Source organism: Leuresthes tenuis, unplaced genomic scaffold, assembly GCF_036924035.1.
Source record: "Leuresthes tenuis unplaced genomic scaffold, fLeuTen1.0.hap1 SCAF_11, whole genome shotgun sequence".
Taxonomy (NCBI): Eukaryota; Metazoa; Chordata; class Actinopteri; order Atheriniformes; family Atherinopsidae; genus Leuresthes; species Leuresthes tenuis.
This window is the reverse complement of record NW_027325365.1, coordinates 17,975,612-17,994,854: the sequence shown is the minus strand read 5'-3', so window position 1 is coordinate 17,994,854 and position 19,243 is coordinate 17,975,612. Positions and strand designations below refer to the sequence as shown.

General features: G+C 38.4%; 2 protein-coding genes across 3 annotated transcripts; both read left to right on the top strand.

The window, feature by feature from the left end:
- The first annotated feature begins 10,336 nt into the window (after nucleotides 1–10,336).
- Nucleotides 10,337–12,572, top strand: LOC140318632 (T-cell immunoglobulin and mucin domain-containing protein 4-like). Of its 2 annotated transcripts, none has more exons than XM_072396444.1 (6): nucleotides 10,337–10,629; nucleotides 10,807–11,145; nucleotides 11,226–11,282; nucleotides 11,417–11,496; nucleotides 11,997–12,090; nucleotides 12,168–12,572. In XM_072396444.1, the coding sequence occupies exons 1-6, from the start codon at nucleotides 10,563–10,565 to the stop codon at nucleotides 12,254–12,256; spliced, it is 726 nt and encodes a 241-aa protein (XP_072252545.1). In that variant the 5' UTR covers nucleotides 10,337–10,562; the 3' UTR covers nucleotides 12,257–12,572. The 2 variants fall into 2 exon arrangements, with proteins under 2 accessions (XP_072252545.1, XP_072252544.1); XM_072396443.1 differs by having other exon boundaries at nucleotides 10,338–10,629; nucleotides 12,165–12,572.
- Nucleotides 12,573–14,119: 1,547 nt separating this feature from the next.
- Nucleotides 14,120–18,329, top strand: LOC140318167 (uncharacterized). Its single transcript, XM_072395869.1, has 14 exons — nucleotides 14,120–14,308; nucleotides 14,396–14,734; nucleotides 14,928–15,056; nucleotides 15,182–15,349; nucleotides 15,417–15,487; nucleotides 15,594–15,840; nucleotides 15,931–16,047; nucleotides 16,146–16,220; nucleotides 16,476–16,604; nucleotides 16,691–16,852; nucleotides 17,168–17,220; nucleotides 17,381–17,483; nucleotides 17,565–17,595; nucleotides 17,682–18,329. The coding sequence occupies exons 1-14, from the start codon at nucleotides 14,245–14,247 to the stop codon at nucleotides 17,722–17,724; spliced, it is 1,731 nt and encodes a 576-aa protein (XP_072251970.1). The 5' UTR covers nucleotides 14,120–14,244; the 3' UTR covers nucleotides 17,725–18,329.
- The last annotated feature ends 914 nt before the right edge of the window (nucleotides 18,330–19,243 follow it).

Sequence of the window (19,243 nt, the reverse complement as noted above, 5' to 3'; positions counted from 1 at the left end):
CTCAATCAATATCTTGAAAAAAATTATTGATTTTTATTCTTTAGAGTTTCAGGTTTTGAAAGGTTCAATGGCCACAGGGTGCAAATACGACGCAGGGTAACTCACAACTATAAAAGAGACAACATGAGAGGACCTCAGAGGGCATTTGTGGGCTTTCTTTTGTTGATGTGTCATGTTTTATAAAAGTGTTATTGGTAAAAATGTTGTTCTCAGTTCTGGTCTTTTTTTTGCTGATATATCTCATCCAGTATTGTTGTTTTTACTGTTGTGCTCTTATTTTAGCTAGTTTTTATGAAATATTATATTATCTCTGTTACTCTTTTTTTTTCTTCTGAAATCTTGTGTTTGTCTTGGGTTTTGCTCTCCATTAGCTTCTGCTTCAAGCAACAGTGTTCCACTGTTATTGCTCACATGTTTTCTGCTGGCTGACCTCTACTGGCTGCACCAGATATTTTACTTATGTTATTGAACAGTGGAACAAAACAAGTGGGAAAACAAGTTTAAAAAGCTGATAAAATAGAAACAGCAGAAAAAAAAGGACAAACACAAAAGCTCCTTAGATATGGCTTTCAAAATATGTTATTAAATGGAAGCTATAATTGTCACTGTATTCATGCTACGAGGTCATGATATCTCTGTTTAGTTTTTGTATTTTTTACATTTTATTGAGTTTGAATAACAGACTTCTTTGTCTGAATTGAATGGAGGAACTGATTAACATTAATGCATTCATGTTATTAGAATTTGTTTGAATAGAGTTGTTTTTATTTGAATATTATCAATAGAACTCATTTTAATACAGATTCAGAGAAGCTAAGGGTCACTGTATGAAGCTTACATTTTTAATGGCTTTGTACCCACTTTATACACAATAGTTTTAATTAAACAGTCTGTTTCTTTTCTTGTTTATGTGTAACTGACACTGAATGTTTTAATATACAGCAGGTGAGAAACGTGTGGCTCCATGCTGAGATGCTTTTTGTGTGATGAACATTGCAACGGCAAAGCTGCGTGTTCATGTGAATATATGCTACACAAATGTTCTCGTGCACTTTGACACTTGCAGTGTTTAGTGTGGGCGACATGTGGCCTTGTGTTGATTCCCAGTCACAATTGTGAGTGGAGCATTGTCTTTGAGTCGTGCTGAAGTGCTCTGACAGGAAAAAACACTGATAGAAACTCCACAACGTTACGCCAGCAAGAGGGCATCTGACACGCATTTGCTTTATCATTTTCCTTCTATTTCAAGCCTTGTTTTGAGTGAACAGTTCCACTTGTGAAGCACAAAATTATGTCTTTTTTTTTTATTTTTACAACCCCCTCATACTTGTCCCATGCTCATGTCCTTGCATAGTTTTCTCAGCATCTCTCCGTCCTGTGTTAATATCAGGGGTGGCTAGGCCATGTGAGAAATGAAAAGAGGACTTTTTTTCCCAGTGGAGAGAAAGAGTTGGATCTAGATCAGTCCTGGGTCAGGGGAGCTTCTTCTCGTCTGTACATCCCTAATCATCCTTTCTTTAAGGGAATGTTTATGTTTGCTCATTTTCCCCCTTCGATTGTGCTTAAGGAGAGTGAACTCATGTGAATGCTTGTGGTTGAGTATCTTCAAATCCTCCTCATTTTCTGCTAGAATAAAGACTCTGCCTCAGCATTCCACCTTTTAATGATTTTTTTAAATGCCATAATCAGTCTTAAAAGTACCCAGCACAGATGACTATGAACATCAACAAATGATAAGTCACTGACCCTTGAAAAGATTGTTTGTGGGAAAAAGTGTTGCAACTGGATCTCCCATAATGATGCTTGCAGTGGGCAAGAGTGATGGGATTCATGGCAACGTCCCAACATGCTGGATGTGGGAGAAACAAGAGAAGAAAATGAACACTGGGTATATTCAGAGCAACTCTAGTGTGTTTATTTTAAAAGATGACAACATTAATACTACTTACTTTTCAACACTTTGTACAAGCAAATGTGCTGCTGAGTACAAGATGCAATGCTGTCGATGCCAGATCTCCAAATTCTGCTCTTTGCCAACTTCTCCATCCTTGCAGTTCTTACTTTAGCTCTTCTTTCTCTCACTTCCGCCCTGTTTCCTCTCCTTCCTCACATTTCCTAATCCTATTTCACACAGTCAAACTGAAATTGTCTCCTCATCCGCCCTAATCTTTTCAGTTCCTCTTTTTCCAGGGCTGTTTTGAAGCGTTTCCGCTCCCAAACTCACCATGAGCTCTGGTCTCCCCAGCGGGATATTAATAGGAGAGAGGAGTGGAGCACTGAGATGCACTCCCAGGAGGGACAAGGGTGGGAAGTAAGAAGTGGGGAAAGGGCCAATCTCTATATTCACCAGCAGTTGTAAATCCATCATGCATGAGTTGGACACACACGCGCACACACACACATACTGAGAGAGTGAGAGATTAGAGTTTGTTCTTGTTGTGGAAATCAGAAATAAATCAATGCAGGGAAAAAGACTGACAAGAATATGCAATCCACTCTATATTGTCTGAGTGCTGTTTATGCTCCCATTTTCCATAAAATCACTGAAAATTTCATAATGTCTTTGAGGCGAACTCTGAATTCATGGGTGAGAAAAGGGTAAAATCCCACTGAAAATAGTATAGACAAACACTTTTGTTGTCAAGTTCACAGAATAAGGAATGCCCATGTAAAATCCAATGTCCTCTTATAATCTAATGACTCTGATAGCTGAAGAGATAAATTAGTTTAAAACTGAAGCCCTCAGATTTACCTTGTAGGTTTGTAAATTTATTGCTGGATTGATAATTTGACAGCAACATCAGACGGCCAAAGTGCCAGTCAAAAGTTCAAAATGAATGAATGTGTGTGTGTACTGAATATGATGAAGTTGTGTTTTATATTAATTCTTAGACAAGGCACTGTAATCTTGTCACACTTTGACTTTCATGTAAAGACTTAATGTACTTACACATGAGGAGGAAATCTTCAATGAAGACTTATCAAAGAGTAATTTCCGCACCACAGCAGGGGACTTCTACTTCAGAAGGTTACATCTGAGCCCGATCTGTTGCAGATTTGATCTTATAATCATATTAAGACATCATATCCACTATATTGCACAGTCAAAAACTTATATTGCTTCACACTTCTGTTGACTTTTCAAACTACTCTCTAGTACTACAAGGTCAACAACCCTCTGCACATGCACAGGAAAAACATTACGACATGACCATCTGTCCAAAAAATTAAAAGAAATAAAAAAAAGGGCCATTACACATCCTCTTCATCTTCTGCTGCTCAACTGGCAATCTGTTCTGCAGCACATCAGTGCACACCACAAAGCTAGTGAGCTGGCAGAAAGGACAGAGTTTACTTCGCAGCAGTTCCTGCGTTACGTTGAATTTTATGAGTGAAAAGGCCAAGAGTAACATTATAGTGGAATGTGTATTGTACCTGGGAGATGATGAACTCTGCTTCAGAAATGAGTATGCTTTGTGTCTCATTTTAACACTGCAGGAACACCTTTTTAATATTTTTCAGAGTGAAGAGCTATAATTTACAGGAACACTTTGCTGAGTGAAGACGTTTAAAAACACAGTGAATACAGGACTTTGAACCAGCGGACTTGGTTTCAATAATTTCTTTTCGTTTTAAGCACAAAAACAATAAAAAAAACCTCATGCTTTGAATTATAGCACACTATTTGTTACAATCAACATCTTTTTTTCTTATTCTTTCTTTTTGTCCTGCAACTTCAGACACAGAAGGTCTTTAATTAAAGTCTAATGGGCTGAACTGCATGTTATGCTAAACATGTACCCTGTACATTGTACCCCAAAAAGTGTTGCTAATGGAGCTTGATGAAGCACCATGAGTAATTGTTTGGCAACCATAAAAACAGCTTTCAGGGAAACAGTAAGTCTTGGATTTAACTCTAGTTTGTTAGAGTATCTTTTCTTGTCATGCTTTTCTTTAATAAACACATAGTCGGATTCTTGGCATGACTGTGGTAATATTTTTAACCAGCACAAAGGTCTCCATTGTTAAATTCCAGAGTTTTATCGACTCATCTGTCAAACCTGTCCTCCTCCCAAAGCAGACTTTGTGACTTTGTTACAATTTAATCTCCGTTGCTCTCGACATATTTATTGCAGTCAGAGCTTTGTTACTTTAATGCTCGCAATGCTGTAAATCTGGCTTTAAAGAAGGACAAAGAGGTGAAAATGATAAGTGGTGGTCTTTTCTACCGATAGCGTTGACAAGTGAAAGAAACAACACGCTGTCATTAGAGAACAGCAGTGGCCACTTCAGAGCTGTCAAGCCAAAATTTCCACTCAACACTCGTTGGTTACTGTATGTTTACATGCACAGCAACATTCTGATAGTAGCTACATTAATACCATACTCTGAATAAGACACTCAACACAGTTACATACACTGTTAAGATCTGCCACAGGCCATTTAATCAGACCACTATCTTTATCGAACTATACATACACAGGAGATTAATCAGATCAGATGGGTGACTGAGTGAGGAAACGTTCAAGACATTCTTACAACCTCAACCTTAATTTAACCTAACCTAATTTAACCTAATTCAACCTTAATTTCTAACGCATAAGTTGTCTGACAAAAAAAAATTAAAAATCATAAGGATATGTGAATGAAAACAGATTAATTGGGAATTTGGCATTAACTTACACTTTACTTTTTAAAGATACAAAAAGATGGAAGTAGGCCCACTTGTGTGTAACGTATAAATGCAGAAATGATTCCTTCCACAATCGAATTATCTGGATGCGATACTCTTGTTGTGAGAAGTTTAATTTCGTGTTGTTTTGGCTGGACTAACATGTTTAAACGCATTCTAAAAGTCAGATTTTGGTCAGACTAATGTAATCCTTTTTTCATTTTCTCTGCTGTCATGAAAACACTTTTTTGCATGTCCCTACTAGATGTACTTGTGTGAAACATCCACAGCATCTTGTGGCGCATGCTGTTGCTGTCACAGTGCATGCGTTAGGCTGCAGAGTTGGGACAAAGACAGAGTTTTAGTCACAAAATCTTGCGACACTGGCTTCAGTGGAGTTCACTGCAGAACAAGGAGGCTTCTGTAAAAAGAAAACACATTTTTGAGGTGAGGAAAAAAATAGAGTAGGCCATCATTTGGTCTGTCATCAGAGCATTAGAATGTTGAATGAATAAATGAACAGAGAAATCTAAACTCACTTGTTAATCAGCTTGTCACTTTCCACTGTTTGAGTTAGAATATTCAACTTTGTGAACTTTCTTAAATGCAATATATTCTTACTCATTGGTATTGTTCATTTAAAAATTACCCTCCTTTTGGGGATGTCTACACATTATTCAATGACATCATAAAGACATGCCATATTGCCTCCAGCAGCTGGTTCACTTCTCCTTTGTCAAACACACAAAGGAAGTGGAGGTCATTCGATGGACCATGAAGCTGTTTGACAGATCAGCATGTTTCCTCCTATGCCACTAAATTTACAAATCAACATATCCCCCCAAATGCCTGCTGAGATCAATCACTTCAGGAGACCTCACATTCACAAGGTTGTAGAAAATGTATATATCTGTATATATGTGTAGCCATGATTCTTCAAACCAGAGATCATTGTTTGTGTGCTTTAGTTTGAAGAAATAGAGCTGACTGCAGCAGCCTCTTTTGAGACTTCTAAAAATTCCACAGACAGACCTCAGTAATCTCACTTCTCCTATTCTGTTTGTTCCCAGTTTTATCAGACATCAGCAGAGTCACCCAGCCATAGATTTGTGAGTTCCTGCACCTTGGCCTCAGACCTGTTTTTCTTTTCTCAAATCAAGTTTCAAACTTTTGTCTTCAGAGCAGATTGAGGCGGCTCTAATTTGAACCCCAATATTAAGTCTCGTTAAACCAGCAGAGCAAAGTATGAACAAGCAACAACAGATTTCATTATATTAACACAACCACAGAGAATAATTTGATTTAAGAAGTTGTTTACCGAGAATACATCTTAAAATGTTATGACAGCATATATTCTCTAAAGTGCCACAGGAAGAGGTGATTGGGTTAAAACAGGCACAGAAAAACTTTAACTCTTGATTTGACTTTGCCTCCATGTTCATTCTTTATGCAGCTTTGGGGAATAAAAGTATTTCGAATAAGGTTAGAATTTTTTTTTTTTTTATCAAATGTAAACAGACGGCATGACTGTCACTGTAAAATTACTCTGTTAAAAGAAAAGAAAGCTCTTCCCCTTAACCAGATGCTACAAGGGTTACACATGACCATAAGAGTTGGAAATTGCTGTTGTCATTATAAGTAGATACTGCACAAGATCAGAAAACAAAAAACAGAAGGAAATTACTCAAATCACTGATCAAATTTCTTTTTTGCTCAGGTTCGACATGAGGTGCTCTAACAATGTTTCTTTTATAAGTTCTGAGTAAACTTGTGCTTACAGTTGATCTCAATTTTTGTCTATATGGGTTTCAGTTTCATCATGTTTGTTTCCACTCAGAGAAACTCAGAATCAGAGATCTGATCCACAGCAGCAAGAAGTGGGAGGAGTCTGATCTCAGGAGCACAACTCAGCGGGGGCTGACAGGCTTGACGAGCAGAGGTGGAGGCAAGCCTGACAGAGGCGAGCAAAGGGCAGAGAAAGACTGGCAAAGACAAAATATTTTTCTCACACTGCTGTCCTCATATATAGACACACTGACATTTTCTTTCCATTACTAATGCACATAACAATGAGCTTTTAACATGCACGCGTACTGTACAGTGTACATACACACCAGTGGCAGATGGGAGTTTAAACTGCATTCCATGAACCTGAGAAAGCCGGAGACCTGGGGGAACACACAAGAAAAATGTGAAATATAAGCCCTCAAATGCAGACTTCTGTTGATTTTTGGGGAAACAACTGACAAATTCCAGAGGTGGACTGATGGTAGACAATAACAAGACGGAAGTACTAGTTTGTTACCCGAGTATGTCTAATTTTTGATACTCACACTTCATACAATCTTCTACCATCTTGACAATATTTATCTTATCTTACCTCTACAAATACATATTTTGAAGCACAAAATATATGAATTATGAGATGCAAGATGCTCTATTAGGAATTAAATAACATTGGTTAATTCACTAAAAACTGAAAACAAATGTTCAGAATAATCTTTCAGTACTTTTCATATCAACCTATCATCATTTTCTAAGTTACGTTCTGAAAAATGTGTGATTTTTGTAGCTTTTATTTTTGATCATTCTGATTATTTAGAGCATTGGGCTGTGATTGGGCAACATTAAATTCTGACACCGTGGCTTTTTGTAAACCATTAAATCTGTTTAAAGAATGATCAAAAGTTTAAGTGAAAATTAAAACAATAAATGATAATGAGTTGAAATGCAATAGTTAATAGGACTTCACCCATATCTATCACAACATTCAAATACTGATTCCACATGATTACATGATATACTGAACAATGTATTTACGATAATATATGAGTCACAGGTGCCACTTTTCTGTCCTGATGGGATAAATGTTTCACACAGAAACATCAAAGAATTCCTCTGTGGAAAGCTTTTTTAAAACAGGAGGCATATTGAAAATACAATTGCCAGGTGACGCGTCTCATCGTGGGCAAACCAATCTGATCAATAAAAAGTCGAGTGACCGGTACTGACATCAGATCTTGGACTGAAGTTGTCAGTATTGGTTGCTGTCTTGAAGGAACCTTGACCAAAAACATATTAAAGCCTCCAAATATGGAATAGCTCGTGATTGTGATCTTGCACTTACAGCAAAGAATATGTAGCTTCTCGTCATGTCCATTTTCCCAGTGAGTGCTTTTAGTACTAACGTTCCAGCAAGAGTTAGCTATAGGCTGTGTATTTTCATCAGACTGTTTTGACAACTTGATCCAGTTCAACGCTGGACTGAAGAAAGTGACCACAAAAGGGGATCAGTTCCAACTCTCAGTGCCTGAATTTCAGATGAGGGAAATGCTAGTTGTTAATTTCTGTATTTATTCTTTGATTTAGCTCTTGCTAACGCTAACAGCTTAGGTAATGAAGATAATGTACACCAACTTCTATTGTTGTTACTTTTTTAGAGATCAACATTATTGCTGCACCTCACATGGTGTTGGTGAACTCAACAAAAAAGCACTTGAAAACAGTGTTCAAAGTAAGGGCTCAAAATAGAGCATATTGTTGAAATCTTAAGTATTTCATTCAAATTTCTCCTATGGGAGTAAGCGAATTAACATTCTGGTCTCACAAAAAAAAGTTAAATATTCCTGAAACTAAAAGCTTTGTGGTGATGAAAATAAAATTAGTATTTTTTTTCGTGCCATCCAGCATCTACCACATTCAAAGCAAAGTATTTCAATAGGATGTCTGCAATTATGTTAAAAAAATTACATTTCAACGTTGTATGTCACTGGGCGGTCAGTGTTAATATGACCCGTGATGTTTTTCAACCTAATACACCTCGTTTTAAACACCTAACCTTATCGAAACAGCAATGGAAAGAACAAAAACAATATTTTAAAAAAGGTTTCTTGATTTCAAGAGAAGTTGAGCCAGGACTTGATCTTATGTAGATAATACCATCAATCACCAACTCCTACATCTGAATTCAGACTTTTTTGCGTATTAAAAGTGATGCAAATCCACAGATTTTGTTTTGTGATTTCCTTTTATAAAAGTAATTTTGAATTTTAGGCCAGTTGGAGCCATCTCACACCAAAAAAGTGTAAACGACTTCTTTGTTCCACAGAACACAATGTTGATGAGTCATGATGAATTATTAAAAAAAAAAAAGCACAATGACTCTGTTTTCCTGACTTGTTTCCCTTTCTGATCATGGAGCTCACATCTTGCAATGTGATGATGGTGATGCTTGGCATATCGCCACATTGGCTACAACATCCATGTTTGACGTCTAGCGACTGTGTAGACAATTGACTTTTAAAAAAAAAAGTTTTTTTGTCTGTACTTCAAAGGACGTTGAAGGGGAAGGACAGAGGCATATGTCTGCCAGCTTCAAGAGATCCCAGCTCAAGACCCATCCCACACAACATTTCCTCAGTCATTACGCTTTTCCACTTTGATCTCACTCATGAATGATTACGGTTACGAATACGTAATACATGATGTGGCTTAGAACTCATTTCCATTTTTCACTTTAGACAGTAAAGACTACTTTATTGGGTGTCACAGATTTTACTGTTCACCATGGTGACACACAGACACGGCTCTGCACATCTCACACTCGAGATACATTGCCATCTCCAATATCTAAACATGGATTGTGATACTGTAGAATTTTTAAGGTGCGGACAAATAATATTCTGGTAAAACTGGACTGCGCAAGTAATCAATCATAAGAGATCCAGACAGTTTAAATCCATCTAAATATGTGTCAATTTCTGCTTATGTATTATCACACATAGTCTATCCCAGCGGTCATTGGGCGAGAGGCGGTGTACACCCTGGACAGGACACCAGTCCATCACAAGGCCATAATAATGTGATATAAATCCTTTATTGAGAAATTGGGCCAAGCTGAGTATTTTGACAATGTCACAACAGTGCTGGCAAAGAACAACTCAATGCTGCCAAGTCACTGTAGGAATCTTCAAAGTGCTTCCGCTATTATGACTGCTACAGGCCCGGATCAGCCATAGAATTAAAACCACTGAGGAGTACAGCCAATAACCCTAATGATCTTGCTGTTGTTCTGCTGGGAAAACCTGATTCACTTGAATGAGACTTTGACACTTGTACCTAAATATCTTTGTCAGAGGTGTTCAACTGGCTTTCAGACTCCCAAGAAAGCAATATGATGAAAGCTAAATCCACAAAGACCCTACTAAACAACCCACAGAGCCCACAGAATGTCCCAGTGTCAGAAACTCCAGAACATGTTCAGATTTTGTTTGCCCACACCATGTCTGGCCAGAGCTCTTTTGGCAGCATGAGAACCCATTTAGTTCCATTTAGGTGGTCAAAGACTAATGGCGTATGTAACCACTATTGCTGCTGAAGATGATTTAATGATCCCTTGCAAATTCTGTCTGTGAAAAACTACAAAACAATTCAGATACCCATTACGCCATTGTTTATTTTTAGTCGCCAACCAAGACATTGAAAATGAAAATGAGGAAATCAGATTTCTTGAAAACAGCATCACGCCTACATGTTTCCTCAAAAAGTGTGTGTCATCTTCTTCTGCTATTTAACTTGCCATACTGAGCCAATCCAGAATGCATGTTGCATTTATATTTTGAAGAGTAGAATGTTTGCCCTTCGTTCAGAGAAAAAGCTGAACCTGAAAGGGGCTACAATTAATACCTAACAGCACATGTGACAGATTATAGTCCCAGTGAGCTCAGTGAACATCTTCTGTCTCTTTTAGACCGAGGTATAAATGTCGGCAGAACTTGTATTGATTTCCTTCCTTATTTTTAAAAAGGAAGTTAAAATTTTGGTGTGATACTGTGCAATCTTGTCCTGGAGTGTGTAGAGGGAAAACCTCATTGTATCTTCTCCTCGGGACATGGTTATACAATATCCTACACACATGTGTGGTCTTTGTTATTTTTTTCTCTTGATCCTGATCCAAGGTAAGTCAATATTGTTTCTGCTTTTTTTGGTTTGTGCTATTTGTACTGTGCTTGTTGGCTGCAGGGTATGAGTGAGAGTGAATATTTCTACGCGCGGTTGCAGGCTTCATATATGAATTACACAAGTAATTTGTATCGTCGAGTTGGGTCAGAATCATTATTGCTCTCCCTTCACAGCCTCCTCTACCACCATCAAAGTCATTGGTCACATTGGGCACAATGTCACTTTGCCCTGCATGTACGACGTCCAAACTCACAGTGTGCTGAGTTTCTGTTGGGGACAAGGGAAGGTGCCCATGTCCAAATGCTCCAACACCATCCTCTCCTCCCCTGATGGAGCTGTGCTTTCCAGAAAGTCCCCCAGGTACCAGCTGTTGGGTCGGGTGACGGATGGAGATGTTTCTCTCACCATCCTGAATGCTCAGAGGGGTGATGCTGGCGTTTATGGCTGCAGGGTTGAGATTCCTGGGTGGCTTAACGACCACAAAGTCGATGCACAACTGACAATGGAAGAAGGTAATTCTCAAAGAAACCCTCAAATCAAGTTTGTTATTTTCTTTTTTAATGTAAGCCAATTCAGTTATTTTGGTTTTCAGCTCCAGCTGAGCAGCCTGTTACAGAGAACTGTTTGCTTTCTGTTGCTGAGAGAAAAGGTGAGCAAAATAAACTAAAGACAGTTTATGTTATTAAAACATGACCTCTTTCAATTTTACAGGACCTAAGGTATTCAAATAAAAACAAAAGTTTACATTTTAACACATTTTCTTTTTAAAAAAACTCCTCACAGAAATACCGACAACATTTGAGCCTAAAACGATGGAAGTTAGCGACATGATAATGGAGCAATTTCAAAGCGTAAGAGAAGAGGTAAGGAACTGTATTAAAAAGTATCCATCGTATCAATTGTAGCAATAACAGGACTCTAGAGCAACTTTATGCATTTATCTATCATGTGTAAACTATGATTAACTTAAATGGATGGCCTCCACAACTGTGGAATTTTTTTTTGCTTCCTAGAAGCAACCATAACAATACAGCTCTGATGTTGTCTGTTATTATCATTGAGGCACAACTTACACTTTATGGAACAACTAGCCCTTAGAGTGACTTGATAAATTGCATCATTCCTTGAAACATCTATTCAAAATGACTCAAAATGATATAGTTGATGGTTTTCACTCCCTGTTTTTCAGAAAAAATACACAAATAATAATCTTGAGAACAAAAACAGAAAAATGAGATTGTTGCAATGTTGAAAATATATTTGAACAATATAAAATCAACCTTTGTATATATGACAAATATCAGAAATACGTGCTAATGAAAATTGTAGTCTGTTACGATAAGATTACTTTGTTTTATTGTAGGGCATATTCACAGCATCCCTGGGAGGGGAGAATATTGGCAGAATTACAGCAGTTTTCTTCCTCACTGTGATCATGATCATCATCTTTATCATTTGTAAGTGTGTAGGATCATAATCCTTCACTCATATCAGTGCCATCCAGATTAATTTTCTTTGCGTTTCTCCAAAGCAGGGAAGAAGGTTCTGTCGAGACGAACACCTCAGAACTTCAGCACCCACACTGCAGAGAACATTTATGAAAGCATTCCAGTGATGAAATGACGCTCCCTTCTATGACAACAAAGACGTTCAGAGGTTTCTTTAAGGAACAAGTGGTTGCATGTCATGAGTTGAATCTCTCTGTGTTTGTCTTTTCATCCGCTATTTAATTTCCAATCAATAAGAGAACAATATTACCCATTTTCTCACTAAAGCAGCTTATTTACTGTGTGACTCAGTATCAGTGTGCATCAGGAAATGCAAAAATATTCTTCAGATGAACTGAATTGCTTTTAGCTTCTCTCTTACTGTGTGTGCCTAAAGCTAAGAGGAGGTTTATACTTGTGGACACAATGCCACCTACTGGACCTACTGACGACCGACAACCGACAACCGTCGATGTTTTGATGGAATAAGATTAAAGGATGTGAAACGTCAGCATATTTTTGGAGTGCATACCCTCCCCAGATGTATACTGAAAAACTGGGCTCCAAATAAACAAATGATAAAAATGATGAATAAACATTTTGGACACATTTGTTGATCTGTTTTTTTAACGTTATGACAATAAACAAACGGCATCGCTGAAGGTTAGGGTGAGAATTTGAAAAACAAAATGTATTTTATTGCTTCAGTTCTAAAGCTTACCAAACTTCAAAAGGACAATACAGTTTCTGAATTATTTTTTTTTTAGAATAATCACAAATTTGTGAGAGAAGTTAAAAGGGGAAGTTCTGGGCTGAGCAACTTGTGGGAGACTCAAATGATTACTCAGCAGTCAAAGAAATGCCCTGAAGCCCCAAATCAAACCACGAGGGTTAAACACAGAAAATATCAGTCATATTTCTAATGAATCTGTCCTAACTAACAGAGTCCTAACTAACTTAACCTTGTATGGAAGCCACGACCATACGGCTTCACAGAATTTCCCTTCATTCCATTGCAAGTTTCTTTTTTTTCTCTTTCTCTTCTAGTTTTACCGACACGAAATTGCTCTATAATTACATTATTCATGGAGTCATTTATGTATTTTCATTTATAATTTATGATTTTGTCCATTTCAGTTCTCCACAGTGCATTTTAGTCTTTAAATTAAACAATGTGAGCATGAAACAAGAAAATCAAAGTACTTTTCGGTACCAGTGAGAAAAATGCCCTCATTAGATGTGTGGACTAATTGTTTTTATACTTGTACGCAGAAACTGTGTTTGCAAACCCAGCTGCCTTTAAATATATTTCTCAGTATCGAGAAGTAGCTAATACATCTGAATTTATATTACATGTGGGGGTTAAATACACAGTAATGATGGTGAAAGAAAACCAAAGTTACATCATGATTTTTTTGTCTTACATTTTTACAAAAAAAGAAGAAAGAAGTTTCCTAAACAAATTGAGCATTTTTTTTTAACATTTTCAATATTACGTTGAACCTTCCTCGTAACTACAGAGGAAGTTCTTTGCAGGGTTACTAAATATCCAGGACACCCAAATGTTTAATCAGCAGTCTCAGAAACACACAAAAGTTCAAGGCCTTTGAGTGAACCAGACTTTCTGTTTTCAGCAGTGTTGCATTTGAGAACTTTATTCGAGTGTGTTATGTGCCTAATATCTCCTTGTGCTCATGTGCAGATAGCTAGGATTAAAGTTAGCTTTAAGACATCTAGATTTCTAACATTTTCGACAAGAACAGTTCATATTTCATTTGGTCACCAGTTTCTTAAAAAGCTAGGCTGTTATGTCAGTCTCTTAATCCCAACTGTAGGAGAAAAAGGCACAGAGGCTGAGAACGAGCCACAAAAGTTGTTGTGTTGTGCTGATTCTACGTTATCATTAAAATGAAACAGTTTTCTGAAAGAAGGAACCAAAACCATAGAAAAGGAAACAGCCCCTTTTCTGCATTCCTCTTCTGCTGGTAGAAGTTTTTTGTGTGAGCACATCAAGGACAGCATCATGTGATTTTGAAAGATTTCAAAGCTGAAACCACACTGTGGTCAGTTTATTGTCGTCAGGACGTGAACTACTTCCACTGAGTCACGGACGAGAGTTGTAAGATGATCATTTTAAAGAGCAGACACATTGCTTTGTGCTGCATGCTTATCTTTTGTCTACTCACAGGTAAGACAGCCATGCGGATGATTTCTATTTTCATTTGATAATAATGAGCAAACGGATTTTGCCTAAATCCTTTCATTGTCTGTTCAGTTTTTGTGTCTGCGGACCACCAAATAACCACAGTGGGAACAGATGTCACTTTAAGATGCAGCTATCACGCTCAATACCACGGCAGGCTGTCTGTGTGCTGGGGCCGAGGGGCTATACCCAGCAGTGGCTGTGCCAATGAGGTGCTCAAGACAGATGGGACATCAGTGATCAGCAGGTTGTCAGAACGTTACATGCTTTTGGGTAATCTTGGCAATGGTGATGTGTCGCTGACCATCAGGCAGGCTCAGGAAAGTGACAGCGGCACGTATGGATGTCGTGTGGACATACCGGGCTGGTTCAATGATCAGAAACATGAGATGACTCTCACAGTAAAAGCAGGTACTTTTATTGATATTTGTGGCACATGATAGTGAAACGATTAAAGTCATGTCTTAAAAATCTCACATTCAAGAATCTGAACGTTTGACCTGTAGATACAGCTCAAAAAGTAAATTAATTCTTTCCAGTTTTTGCTCTCTTTCTGGAAACTGATAAAGAGACGACTCATAGCCCAGTTTTTCTGTCTTGTCAGGGCGCCCCTTTCCGCTGAAGGTAGAGACAAAAGAAGTGACGGACAGAACTATCACTGTTGGCTGGACTCCTGCATTTGATGGTGGCAAGCCCATTACTGACTACATAGTTCTTCTGAAAAACAAACAAGGTAAGCACAAGTCAACAAATCTGGTAATCCTAACAGAATTTGGACACTAACCAGCTTCCTATATTTTCAAATATTCGTAATAGAGGATTCCGATTGGATCTAATTTATGCGTTGTTTTTGCACAGAATCCTGGGATTCCGCCATAAGAACTGAAATGTCACAACCTCAACTGACTCAGGTGACTTTGGTGGATTTGCGTCCAGCCATGACCTACAACATTCGCATGTTTGCTGTCAACAGTGTGGGAATTAGTGAAGGCAGCAACGTTCTGACCCTCACGACAAAAGAAGCAGGTAGATTCAGGCAGCAGAAAATCACAATTTTTAAGAGAGACCAATTTAAAGCTTGAATTCTCCGCAGCACCCGATGGTTCCCCCCTGGATATAAAGGTTGAGGCCCTGAGTTCTTGCAGTATCAGAGTTACCTGGAAGGTGAGATCAGAATTTTGAAACTTTAGTGGCTGACACATTCAACATTCAGCAATATGAGATATTTGTGTCAGGATATTGTTTATATTGACTGTCACCTCTTGCTTAGCCTCCAAGGGCGGATCTAAGAAACGGAGTTGTTCGGAGTTACGCAATTAACTACAGAGAGTATGAATCCGTGGGTGTTCCGGTTCACGGGTGGAAGCGCCTCACTGTGACAGCCACACAAGAACTTGAGAGCTTCATCCTGAACAACTTGAAGCCTTCCACCAAATATCGTGTGCTTATACAGGCCAATACAAATGCAGGAACAGGACCTGGCTCAGCTGCACCTCTCTGCTCCACTCTGGATGAGGGTAGGTTTGAAAACACAAGAGAATATTTAAAAAAAAACAATTCAATGTATGACTGTATCCCAGTTTAATACACTTCTACTGTATTTCAAGTTCAAGGAACAACAGTACCTACCTCCACTGTGGTTACAATGTGGATACAACACACGAGTTTCCCTTCAGGAGAACACACGAGTTTCCCTTCAGGAGAACACACGAGTTTCCCTTCCGGTTTGTGTTTTTGATATTTTTTCAGAACAATTCTTTCAAACTGTAAAATAAATGAAGAGTTCATTTTGACCGGAATTACTTTTCTGCTCTGCCCCAAGTTCTCTCAACTGCAACAGCTGAGACCACCTCTGCATCCACAGTCCGGGAAAAAACCAGCACAGGGATTACATCAGGTCCTCTTTTAGTTTTATAAGCAGTGTTTAGCACTTTATGAATCTGTAAAACTCTTTTACAGGAAAAACAGTCCCATCCTGACAAAATGATGGTAATAATTTCCATCCAGTCAATTCCATCTCTAATTAGTCACTAAAAAGCTTCATGTGTCGTGATTAAACTTTTGTCACTGGAAATATTGTCAGAATCACAAGAACTAATGAAAGCTGAAAGCAAAACATAATTTGTTGAATATTTGGCTATTTGCTTCCTAGTGCTTCCGGATCCACCAGTCCTTGAGTTGAAGGAGGTGAAAGACAATACAATTTCTCTGTCCTGGACTCCCGGGTTCGAAGGAGACAGCCCCATCACGAGCTACATCTTGGAGTATAAAGCAGCCACTGGTAAAAGAAAGCTCCAGTGGAGTGATTATATTGTTAATCCTTTTAACATTTGGTAACAATAAAATGTGTTTTTTTTTTTCTCACAGCCCCATGGGATCGCACAACAAATATTGTAGACTATAGCCCCAACCAGACAGATGCCACCATAATAGAGATAAATCCTTCGACCTACAACCTTCGTATGTTTGCCAAGAACAATCTGGGCATCAGTAAAGCCAGCAATGTCCTCACAATCACCACCAAAGCAGGTGTTGCTTTTGTTGTCCTCTGTCCTGGTTTCATGTTACCGTTGTTCATCAGACAGAGCAGGACTTTAAAGTTAAAGGGCTCAGTTCATTAACAGGTAGCAAGTTATCAAATCTAAGTTTCTGCAACAGGAATAGTGCACTTGCAGTTTAGCTAAAAAACATAAATCAGCTACAGTTTGGTCAAAATATAGTCACAGTTCCTTGAGCAATCACTTCTCAGTTCTATGAAATGTTTTGTATCAGTTTATTCAGCAGTTCTGTGGAAAACAACACTTTAAAAACTTCCTCCTACTTGATTTCTCATACGGGTGTCAGGTCATCACGGGAAGAGTGCCATTGCCACCTTACCAACTGATACTCAGGCTGTGGTAAGTATCAACCTAGGACTAGTCCTTATCAACAGTTTGGATTTTACTTATTGTAATGTTTGCTGACGTGTGCACTTCATAAATTCATGTAGCCCTCAGACTTTCTCAGGGCACTGGTTTTGAGGTGAGCTTGGACCTACATGTATTTTCTCTCTGCTAGATCACTGCTGAGGACAGCCGTGGTTCTAACTTAGCAGCCATCATCGTGCCAGTGGTGCTGGTGGTGTTGATTGGTGCAGCAGTAACTGCTTGGCAACTTCAACGTGAGTGTTCTCTGCAGCGTTGCCTCCTAAAACACAACCAAAGCCTGTCCTTCATATGATCTTTTTGCTCTCTCTTAACAGGAATGAAACAGAAAAGAGGCAGTCTGAGCACGTAAGTGTTTGCTCCATTCATTTGATGAGTGAGACACAGCAGTGGCCTCAACTATGCTGAGCAAATGCTCTCTCTCATGTCTGCAGGTGGCTGACTGATGGAGGTGCTGAGTCATTACAAGAGCTGTAAAACTCTGAGTTACTCTGAGCATCTAGTTGGTTAAAAGCAATGCTATTGAATTTTAAAATGTCTTAAAATTTTAAAACTGTTTGTTTTGTGATTGTGATTGAAGAAATCTTATTTGCTAAATCAGACACACATTCAATTGATTTAATTTTAAATCGGGCTCAGTTTTTCCAATTTCAAATATTTGTTTCAGCTAACAAATATCATGGCCCTGAAATGGCTTCATGGTTTCGGTAATGTTTTTACTTTTGTAATTATTTTATCCATTTCAGATCAGTCAACCTATTTGACTAATCTTTTGACTAATCTTTTTCAACAGTCTTAACGCTGTCTAAAATGTAAATCCAAACCTAATTATTGTGCCAGTAAATTAACCTGTGCAATACAACTTAAATGCTTTGTCCTTTTGCTGTTCTGAATGTTGTCACTTTAGGTTTTTCCATTTATTTCCTTTAACAGCTCATTCACACTTTAGTACACCTCAGTACCTATTGTATGTGTTATGAGCTGCTCTGCCAGGGAAAAGGAGAAATTAATGGTTTAAGAAAGAGGAATCTATTACGTAGTAATAAAATTAATGTGTATAACAACAAAGGCGAAACTGCAACTTGAGTTGAGCTGTTTGTGGTTATATATTGACCTAAAACTTTTTTTCTTTGTATTGTTTATGTTTATGGATTTAGCAGACGCTTTTATCCAAAGCGACTTACAGGTAGGCATGTAGGGTAAGGGGGCATTACCTAAGGACCCCTACTGGAGGTAGTACCATTCATGCAGGGGATTTGAACCCAGGTCTCCCACATGGAAGGTGACAATCATACCGATACACTATCCACGCCATTGTAGTGTATACAATATACGGGTACACCATGCATTGACTGCAGTTGTAATTATACAATTTACGACAGACAAAGGATGAATAGATATTAACCATAAAGATAACTTAAGTATGTCTTATAACTATCAGCAAACAGATGGTTTTAAGGTCATAGCTCGCATGCAAATATTTCAACATTATGTTGCATTACAACTTGCTTCTAACATGTCTACTGCCAAGACTGAACAACTTAAGTTTCAGATAGAATTACTGCACGTATTTCAGGTGGAAAGAGAGGCTAACCTCTTTATGGTTATAAGTCTGAGGAAGGACTGCACAGTGGTGTGGTGGTTAGCACCATCGCCTCACAGCGAGAGGGTTCCAAGCTCAATTGGGGAGTGTGGAGTTGGCATGTTCTCCCTGTGTATGTTCTCTCCGGGTACTCTGGCTTCCTCCTAGAAGTTGATTGGTGACTCTAAAATTGTCATTAGGAGTGAGTGTGAGTGCACATGGTTGTTTGTCTCTGTGTGGCCCTGTGATGGACTGGTGACCTGTCAAGGGTGTACCCTGCCTCTCACCCAATGACTGCTGGGATAGGCCCCGACAGATTAAGCGGGTATAGAAAATGGATTGAATATTTGATCACCATATTGGCACAATAATAGGGGCGCTGCAGGGGTGTCGTGGTGGGGTGAAACAGTGAAT